We start from the raw sequence: 10,062 nt of genomic DNA, 5'->3' as shown, positions 1-10,062 counted from the left end.
CAAATGCAACACCTAACTACTTGCAAAGCGAGACACATTGGTCAGGGGAGTGCACCATATTTATTGGGTCCACTGACCCAACAACTAACATAGGATTTGTTTTAATATTCCACTTCAGCCTATGTTTAGTTGTATTCGTTAATAACAGCAATAGTCTACACCTCAAAATAGTTTTTCTTATGCGATTAGTTACACAATCAAAAGTTAAGTCCAACAATTGAAAGGATTTGAAATAATAATAATAGAGATTTAAGCATGCTTTATAATAGAAATACATTTATCTTAAAAATAACTTTCACTGAAAAATGCTGAGATGCTGCTTTTAAATGACGAGTCAGATGACAGACCTTGACAGAAGCTCCAACCTTTCAATCTTTCCGGTGACATCTAGAAAAGAAATATTACTGGGTGTTCAGCCTGATTTTAAAGTAGGTCTTAATATTTAGTTATTTTATTCTCTCTTACCCATCAGAGTGGTTCTGCTGGTTTGTGAAAGTGAGCGTTCCACTGATCCCTTTAGCTCAGATTCAAGGGTCTTGCATATATGATCCTTGTGAAAGAAACAACAGAAAACACATAGTCAAGGTATAGAAAAAGAAGAGCGTTTTTTGTGTTGCTCGTAAGTATCTTCAGAAAGAAGCAGCAAATATGTTTAAACAATATTGAGAAATACCTTTAAATCCTTGAACTGATTCAGAACTTCCATTTTTGCATCTTTGAACATGCTGGCTTTTAACAATTCAATTGTTTCCGTTATTTTATCCTCCCTCTTCTCCATTGCTTTTACTCCTTTCAACTTTGCAGCTTCTGTAATAGGTAACATTTAATATTCTGTTAATATTTAATATTCTTTAACACAGGCAATACAAACATAGAACGTCTCTGAGAGAAAACCTGTAATTAGTTATATAAGGACAAAAATGTGGTTTCATCTGTGGTCTTAAAACGAACAGGTTTGTGCAACCTCAGGTAGGCAACCGTTAAACTGAAAAAAGCTTCCTTACGCTCATAGCCAGCAGTCATTCGATTCTGAATTGTTTTTTGGATTGACGAGTAGATTTCCTTCTTTCTCGCAACAACTTCTCTTTTGAGCAATGCCTTCACTTTGGTTTCCTTATCAGGAGGTTAACACAGATAATTATTCATATACATATTATTATTATTATGTACTAAATATATCAGTAAGTATAAATGCCATGGTCATTGTTGTTGAAATTAAAATAATTCACACTAAGCATAAAACGGTATCCCATTTTAGTAGGAAAAAACAACAGATAGAGAACTGGAAATAGAACTACAAGGACTGGCAACACAGCAGACCCAGTCACATCTCACTCTTTTAGAGGAAATAGAGCTTTTCTGCTTTCAGAAGGCCTTTGCATTTTGACACTTGAAACTTGACAATGATATGTTTTGAGACAATGAAAAAGATTTATAAAGATAACAAATGCTGTTGCTTGCACATTAGTAATCATTCATTGGAATAGAGTTACCTGTAGATAGATAGGTATAAATGAAAGTAAGCATAAAATAAAAGACAACTATAGTAAAGACAACTCGCCTCTGTTTTGATGAAGTTTTCCATGTGGTATAGCATGGAAGATGGCGAGTAAGCAGTGCCACTTTGGATGATACTGAATTCATCAATCTGTTCCTGCACTGATTTTCCGGTTTTGTTATTGCCATCAACACTGTAGTAATGAAGAAAAAAAGAATTTAAATAACACAAGACCAAATGGGTACTAATAGGCCATCCTAGACCAGCGGTTCTCAATTCCAATCCTTGCACCCACCTTATATACAGTATATATATATACAAGGGATGTAACAGATATTATCAATATCGTGATATCACGTTAGCAAAACCGTCTCGATATTACCGTGGTCACATGATGATATAAAACGATAGGTCTTCTAAAATCTAAAATATTTTTTTACTTATTATTCTAACATAAAAGGTCTTTGAAGTTGTGTTTTGGGCCATTGTGCTTTGGCACAGTATCTTCAAATGAACTAAAACCGAAAGCACAATATGGCTTAATCTCTTAAATTCTGTTTTCGCTGCGCACTTCGGCTTAGTTCACAGTGAATGAATGCAGTGAACTCGTTTATTTCATGTGCTGTGAGTTTAGCATGCATCTGGGAATGCAACAGCCACCAGTTAGGCTTTATTTTCACAGCAGATAACTTGTAGTGAGATGCATTTTGTAAGACGGTTTTCACTGAAGCTGGAGTTTTCTTTCAAAATAAAAGCTTTAAAGTGCAGTATGAATTGCTGACAGCTAGTGGTTTAAATACAGTCCAAATTCAAAATATCTCTTTCAAGTGTAGAAATTAGGAAAGAAGTATTGTAATGTCCCTACTGTAGTATAAAGCGCAAAAAAAAGGAAATATGAATTTTTATTTATTTTACATTGCAACTGTTTTACAATATATGTCTATTACTGTCATTTTTGTCATTATTATTACTATATTCTAATTTGTTTGGCATCCTAAAACACCAGTGTGAATGTAATTTAGACTGAGACAGTTTATCACAAATAAAAAGAGGGTCGAGTCCTCAGGTGCTTTACTTACTTTTTTCTGACTTAAGTTTTCTTAGTTAAGAACATGGGTTGGAGCTCTTATCAAAGTGCATTAGATAGAATAACTTAACTTTAAAATGTACAAAATGTAAATTTTTTCCAATTCTTCATTTGCCTTTTTTTTTATTTTAAATATTGATTTAAATATTGCAATATCGTATCATGGACTTCGTATCGCGATATTATCATATTGTGAGATTTTGATATCGTTACATCCTTATATACAGTATATATATATATATATATATATACCATCCTAGACCAGCGGTTCTCAATTCCAATCCTTGCACCCACCTTATATACAGTATATATATATACAAGGGATGTAACAGATATTATCAATATCGTGATATCACGTTAGCAAAACCGTCTCGATATTACCGTGGTCACATGATGATATAAAACGATAGGTCTTCTAAAATCTAAAATATTTTTTTACTTATTATTCTAACATAAAAGGTCTTTGAAGTTGTGTTTTGGGCCATTGTGCTTTGGCACAGTATCTTCAAATGAACTAAAACCGAAAGCACAATATGGCTTAATCTCTTAAATTCTGTTTTCGCTGCGCACTTCGGCTTAGTTCACAGTGAATGAATGCAGTGAACTCGTTTATTTCATGTGCTGTGAGTTTAGCATGCATCTGGGAATGCAACAGCCACCAGTTAGGCTTTATTTTCACAGCAGATAACTTGTAGTGAGATGCATTTTGTAAGACGGTTTTCACTGAAGCTGGAGTTTTCTTTCAAAATAAAAGCTTTAAAGTGCAGTATGAATTGCTGACAGCTAGTGGTTTAAATACAGTCCAAATTCAAAATATCTCTTTCAAGTGTAGAAATTAGGAAAGAAGTATTGTAATGTCCCTACTGTAGTATAAAGCGCAAAAAAAAGGAAATATGAATTTTTATTTATTTTACATTGCAACTGTTTTACAATATATGTCTATTACTGTCATTTTTGTCATTATTATTACTATATTCTAATTTGTTTGGCATCCTAAAACACCAGTGTGAATGTAATTTAGACTGAGACAGTATATCACAAATAAAAAGAGGGTCGAGTCCTCAGGTGCTTTACTTACTTTTTTCTGACTTAAGTTTTCTTAGTTAAGAACATGGGTTGGAGCTCTTATCAAAGTGCATTAGATAGAATAACTTAACTTTAAAATGTACAAAATGTAAATTTTTTCCAATTCTTCATTTGCCTTTTTTTTTATTTTAAATATTGATTTAAATATTGCAATATCGTATCATGGACTTCGTATCGCGATATTATCATATTGTGAGATTTTGATATCGTTACATCCTTATATACAGTATATATATATATATATATATACACATACACACACACTATATATATTATATATACTATATATATATATAGTGTGTGTGTGTGTGAGACCCTGGACCACAAAACCAGTCATAAGGGTCAATTTTTTTGAAATTGAGATTTATTCATCTGAGGGTGCAAAAAATTAAAATATTGAGAAAATTGCCCTTTAAAGTTGTCCAAATTAAGTTCTTAGCGATGCATATTACTAATCAAAAAATTAGATTTTGATATATTTACGGTAGGAAATTTACAGAATATCTTAATGTAACATGAACTTTACTTAATATCCTAATGAATTTTGGCATAAAAGAAAAATCGATAATTTTGACCCATACGATGTATTGTTGGCTATTGCTACAAATATCCCCCAGCGACCGCTTTTGTGCTCCAGGGTCACATATATACCACTAGCTGATGTGCTTATATATTTCAATACACTGCTCATCTAACACTCTAAATTGTTTTATTTTTATCAACTGAAGGTATAGTGGATAGGGAATGACAGCAGAACACATACGGAAAAATTAAATTAAAATTCTCATCGATGTTGTCGTGCATGTGTGTGGCCAAGCACATGTTTAGATCTAGGGGTCCATCCCAGTTCTTTGGCCAATAGTATCCCTTGTTCTTGTACAATGCTTGAAGGGTTTTATGGAATCCCCTTTTATCTACAGGTGCAACCTGATTCAGAAAGCACAAATATCACTGCGGTTAGAAAGCCCACAAAATGGCTTTTCAAACATTTCAACATTTCACATACAACAGGATCACACTTACAGATGCAATCATGGAGTTTTTGGTGTCAACACACAGTTCCACTGATTCCTTCACTCCTTTTGAGAGACATTGATCCAAAATCATATAAAGTAAATCAAACTGACAATCCAACTCCTTCAGTGCCTTTTCTAGGTTCTTCTGCAAAGCTTTATGGACTTCAGCTTTTTCCTCCACCTAAAACACAAAGCAATGTAGCAGTAAATTTCTCAATAAACCTATTGGCTGATTTTTAGAAGACAAGTGAATTATCAGTAATTCTGACCATTTTTTCATCTGTATCTAGTTGGACACTTTGAATGAAGGATAAAACTCCCTTTGCTTCATTGACATAATCTCTGGTCAGTTCTCGGTTAATTCTCTTGTTAATGTTCTTCAGAACATCCTGCAGCTTTGGAATTTCTACAGATTATTGGCAAAATGTCAATATTTAAATGAGCAGGAGTAATAATGGTGCGTTCAAGTCATGTCGGATGGATCGTATTTACGAGTTGAACGCACATGAACGCCACCACAAAGTCGTTATTACGAGTAGGAAACTCTAAATTTAAAGGGTCATATGATGCTTTTTTAAAGATCATTATTTTGTGTATTTGGTGTAACAGAATATATTGACATGCTTTAATGTTCAAAAAACACGTTATTTTTCAAATACTGTACATTATTGTAGGTCCTCAATGCCCCGCCTCTCTCAAACGCTTCGTTTTCTACAAAGTCCCTCCTTCCGACAAGCGCAGTCTGCTCTGATTGGCCAGCTGATCCAGTGCATTGTGATTGGCCGAACACCGCAAGCACGCGTCGGAAATGTAACGCCCCTTACCATATTAGCGAGCTTCATCTTTCAAAATAAATGCAAAGACAGAGCCCGGAAGGGGAACACCTCCTCTCCTAGGTTCACGAAACGGTCGTCCATAAAATGCATTGCTGTTCTGTTGCGTGAACATTTGGGCGGCATTATGCTAATATTTCCACATAGTGAGGTAGATATGTGGGGGCGTGTTAGAACGAGCCGTTTTAGGGGGGCATGGCAGAGTCTTAACTTTTATAAAGAATATCTCTTTGGTTTTGAGACTTTAGTCTTTGCAACTTCAGGGATCTTATCTATGCACAATCAGCTTGTAACACTCCAAAGAGAAAGGAAAACTTGAAATCGCATCATATGACCCCTTTAAACCCAGAGTTTCCGAGTTGGGGGCGTCAATGAGAAACATGGCAGAATCGATGGATGCTACGTCTGTAGTTGACGGTAAATTTTAGTTTAAATTGATCGTTTAGTTGTCCTATAAACTTAAATTGGTTATGTTCTTGTTACGCAGCTGAAATCCATGTAAAAAAAAATGCAGACCCTGTTGTATTTTCTTGTAATTTATTAAAAGAAGGTACACTGCCATCTTGTGCCGACTAAACTGACTTGAATTGCCCTGACGTCATTATTACGACTTGTCAACTCGTAAGTACGAACGTCCCAGGAGGACTTGAACGCAGCATCAGACACATAAACTTTTCAAAACAAAATTTCACTTGATTACCTGTTTCAGCAGGTTCCAGATGTGGATCTTTATCTAAGTATGCCCTGGAGCTGACAGTGAAAACATCAGTAATGAATCTGGCTTTTGATTTCTGAATAAGAATAAGAATATGAATAAGCATAAGAATATGAATAAGCATAAGAATAAGAATAATGTTTGAGTTCACATATATATACCATGATTTCAAGATTTTCAAACTTCTTTTTCACAATTGCCTTTGCACGGTTGTTCCTATGAATTATGCACCCTGTTTTAGGGTTCTGGAAAAAAAGGGGGGGGGGGGGGGGGTGATACAAATCAGATGAAGTACCTATAAGTGATATTTGATTCAGTGGATGATTATTATATGAGCAAGATTATTACATGTGTATTAGGCAGTAAGTCAGATCAGGCATGTCTATATTTTTTAGAGCAATCCATTGTTAATTATTAGAAAAACTTCTAGCCTTTTAAAGCACATTGAAATTAACTTAAAGGCTGCATATTTTATTCAGCAGGATTTAGATTTTTTTTTTTAAATAAGTGGCAGACAGCAAATGCCTCACTGAAGTTTTAGAAGACTGCATTAGAATAATACAGAAAAAAAAAAAATCACATATTTGCTTGTAAATTTACCAAACCTTGTCTAAAGAAATTTGGTCTCCAGAGTGGCGTAAAGATCTAAAATAAATAGATAAAATACATTAAATAATTTCAAAAAAGTAAAAACAATACTTAGAATATGTTCATATTTTAGCATGTTGTAAGAAATGCGGATTATTGACAAGGATCTCTTTATTCTAACCTTAGATATTCTTTCGGATCAATGTCATCAGTTCTGGTACAGATGAAGTCGATGTTTCTGCACTCTCCTCCTGGTCCCAGGTCTTGAATGCAGTGCTGTATTATACCCCAGGGGTCTCTGTCATCAATAGCTCGATTGATGTTACTTACAATCCACACAGAAGAGCACTCTCTCAGTTTCTATGGAATTAGAAAGATAAAAACGGAGTAAAATATACCTGGCAAACCTGTAGTATTGCTTTAAACTGCACATTTGCTTATGTTGAATTTTATATGTATTCCACTGTTAAAGAAATTCTTCACCCAAATATGAAAATTTTGCCATCCAATACCATCATCCTCATGACTCAACAGAATAATTGGTTTATTATGTGAATGCCACAAGCCAAGGTGAGCTAAGGCAGTTTTTTTTGTACATAATGACAAAGTTGCCATATGGCTTCAGAAGATTTATAATATAGTGCCTTTTGAGACATATTTATGATACTTTTACTGTATGCTTTTAAGGTTTCAGTCCTCATTCATTACAACTGCATGAAAAAGAGCAGTCAGTACAGTTATTCTTTAAACTCCTACTTTTGTATTTGACTGAAGAAAGAAACTCGTACTGGTTTGTGATTACATGAGTGAGTAAACCATGACAGAATTTTCATATTTGTAGTTTTTTTTTTTTTTTTTCATATTTCATAGTTTTTAAAGAGTGCAGCGTTTACCGTTTTCCACAGGTCATCTCTAATTTTGTTGCAGTCTCCAGTCCCAGGAAGATCAACAAGCACAATGTGTTCCAGGAGTTCACCACAGTTTGGTATCTTGATTGTCACACTTTTCACAAGAGGCCAGTACCATTCACTGTGTTGTATGTAACGTGCAACAGCACTGGTAAATTCCTGGGAGACCTGTTCAAGTAAATAACACTAAATAACAGAAAGTCAGAAAACATATTTATATTGATCATATTTGGGCATTTTTTAAATTTATATATGAAAATAGGGCAGGCTGGGGCTAGGTATCAGCAGTGTTAAAAGGTTTTTAAAACTCCAATCAAACAAACGTGCGTCTTCTATAATGGCAGTTTTACATTGCTATAAAACATCTAAATCATATCTCTTAAATGTGATTAATCCTTGTGAATGTTGTCCTCCACACGGTATTATCATATGTTTACTACAGCTGTAGTATTAACAAGTGAACAGAATACATTCAGAGCAGAGCGTACTATATAATAAAGACAGACTTTAACCAAAAACCTGTTTTTGTCTTGTCTGGAAGGTGTCAGTTTTTTGGGGGGAAATATTTTCACATTGGGAAGTGTATTTATACATAAAAAACTAAATACATTATTAAAAAAGGTGTATATATTTTAGTTGGGTTCTGGTTAGTTATTTGCTAAAACAATGGTTTGTAATTTTTTTTATTTATGATACAGCTTACATTTTTGCCCATTTATGAATTGGTTTTTCATAAGTTTTGAAATTTTGCACAAAAAGTATATACCGTATTGACCCGAATATAAGACGATGTTTTTTTCTTGGAAATACATCTGAAAAAACGCGGTCGTCTTATATTCAGGGTCTAGACTTTGACATGTCAATAATACACCCACAACAATAGGTGGCGCCAAATACCCATAAAACCAGTGTGCCGTGAAATACGTAATGTAATGCGTGTTGTAAAGATCTCGAGTAAAAACAAAAGAGAAAGAAAAGCTTACAGCTGCATGAGTCGTGACTGTCACGTTAGCCTGATGGGACCAAACTCTCTTTGTGATTTTAAAACGTAAGACAGTACCCAGATTTGAAGACTACAGTAAGATTTAACTTCTACTGTTAATAAGATTTCGGTAGGCTACTATTAGATGGATAGCCTAAATGTCCTAATTCAGATGGGCTACCTGTTTTTTTATGGTATATCAAATTTAAATGTGATTGTTGGTACAATTTACCAGTTTTTACCATACTTTCAAAACAAAAATTAAAATAGGAAAAATATGCGATATGAAAATAATTGAAGACAAAATGTGTTTTACTGAGAAAAAACAAGATTTGGTTTTTAAAAAGCCTTTTTCCAAAAGGTACAACTGGAAAAACGGGGGTCGTCTTATAGTCAGGGTCGTCTTATATTCGGGCCAATACGGTAATAGGGTTCCATTCCCCTCATACCTACCTCTATAGTATTATAAAAGGCTTAGTTATAACTGTACGTTTTTTTCTTGGACAATATTGGTGTAAATGTTCACTAGGTTGATTTTTTTCCTTATAGCCATGACTTCAAGCTAAGTGCCTATGTACCTAACCTGCTAAATTAAATCTAACCTGAGAAATATTTAGTGGACTAAAAGTCTGACCAGGTGCCATATGTCTACTCCATATATATTCAGCCCTTACTTCAGTGTGTGAAATAGTTTTTATCGTGGTAGACAAAAAGTTATCAATTTCGGCATATTTGTCATCTTTCTTTAGTTCTTCCAGTGTTTTCTTATCTGCATCAGCTCCATACAGTGCAGTGATTCTTTCTATGACAGTTTCGGTCCTGTTGTCAGTTGAAGTAATCTCATTTTCCCATTCCTGCAAAACAAACAAAAGACTTTATTTCCTTCACAATGTGTTTATATATATACATACTAGGGGTGTAGCGGTTCGGTATGTTTTTGATACGGGGGGTTATTGTAATTGCTTCCTGCAAGAAGGCAAGCCAATGGATATCACATAAGCAATGTGCAAACTTTGCGCAAGAGTTATGCAGGTGAACGTCTTAATCTCAGTCAGTTCACTACAGGTGCATCTCAATAAATTAGAATGTCATGGAAAAGTTCATTTATTTCAGTAATTCAACTCAAATTGTGAAACTCGTGTATTAAATAAATTCAATGCAAACAGACTGAAGTAGTTTAAGTCTTTGGTTCTTTTAATTGTGATGATTTTGGCTCACATTTAACAAAAACCCACCAATTCACTATCTCAACAAATTAGAATATGGTGACATGCCAATCAGCTAATCAACTCAAAACACCTGCAAAGGTTTCCTGAGCCTTCAAAATGGTCTCTCAGTTTGGTTCACTA

The 10,062-nt window shown here is 34.3% G+C and overlaps 1 protein-coding gene across 1 annotated transcript in view; it reads right to left on the bottom strand.

Moving 5' to 3' along the window:
* Positions 1-314: 314 nt before the first annotated feature.
* LOC107572474 (nuclear GTPase SLIP-GC-like) overlaps positions 315-10,062 on the bottom strand; it is an 11,766-nt gene continuing 2,018 nt past the window's right edge. Inside the window, exons 3-16 of the mRNA XM_016258893.1 lie at positions 9,382-9,567; positions 7,717-7,890; positions 7,005-7,183; positions 6,841-6,880; positions 6,397-6,480; positions 6,221-6,311; positions 4,957-5,093; positions 4,695-4,868; positions 4,435-4,598; positions 1,562-1,691; positions 1,005-1,113; positions 674-807; positions 466-550; positions 315-387 (exon numbers count right to left, since the gene is read on the bottom strand). Of these exons, the coding sequence (XP_016114379.1) occupies positions 335-387; positions 466-550; positions 674-807; positions 1,005-1,113; positions 1,562-1,691; positions 4,435-4,598; positions 4,695-4,868; positions 4,957-5,093; positions 6,221-6,311; positions 6,397-6,480; positions 6,841-6,880; positions 7,005-7,183; positions 7,717-7,890; positions 9,382-9,567 (1,740 nt within the window). The 3' untranslated portion in view covers positions 315-334. The remainder of the gene's footprint in view (positions 388-465; positions 551-673; positions 808-1,004; positions 1,114-1,561; positions 1,692-4,434; positions 4,599-4,694; positions 4,869-4,956; positions 5,094-6,220; positions 6,312-6,396; positions 6,481-6,840; positions 6,881-7,004; positions 7,184-7,716; positions 7,891-9,381; positions 9,568-10,062) is intronic.

The sequence above is a fragment of the Sinocyclocheilus grahami genome, unplaced genomic scaffold (genome assembly GCF_001515645.1).
Source record: "Sinocyclocheilus grahami isolate Dianchi unplaced genomic scaffold, SAMN03320097.WGS_v1.1 scaffold1756.1, whole genome shotgun sequence".
NCBI lineage: Eukaryota > Metazoa > Chordata > Actinopteri > Cypriniformes > Cyprinidae > Sinocyclocheilus > Sinocyclocheilus grahami.
Note: the sequence above shows the minus strand (reverse complement) of the source record. Positions and strands in the feature narration are given on the sequence as shown.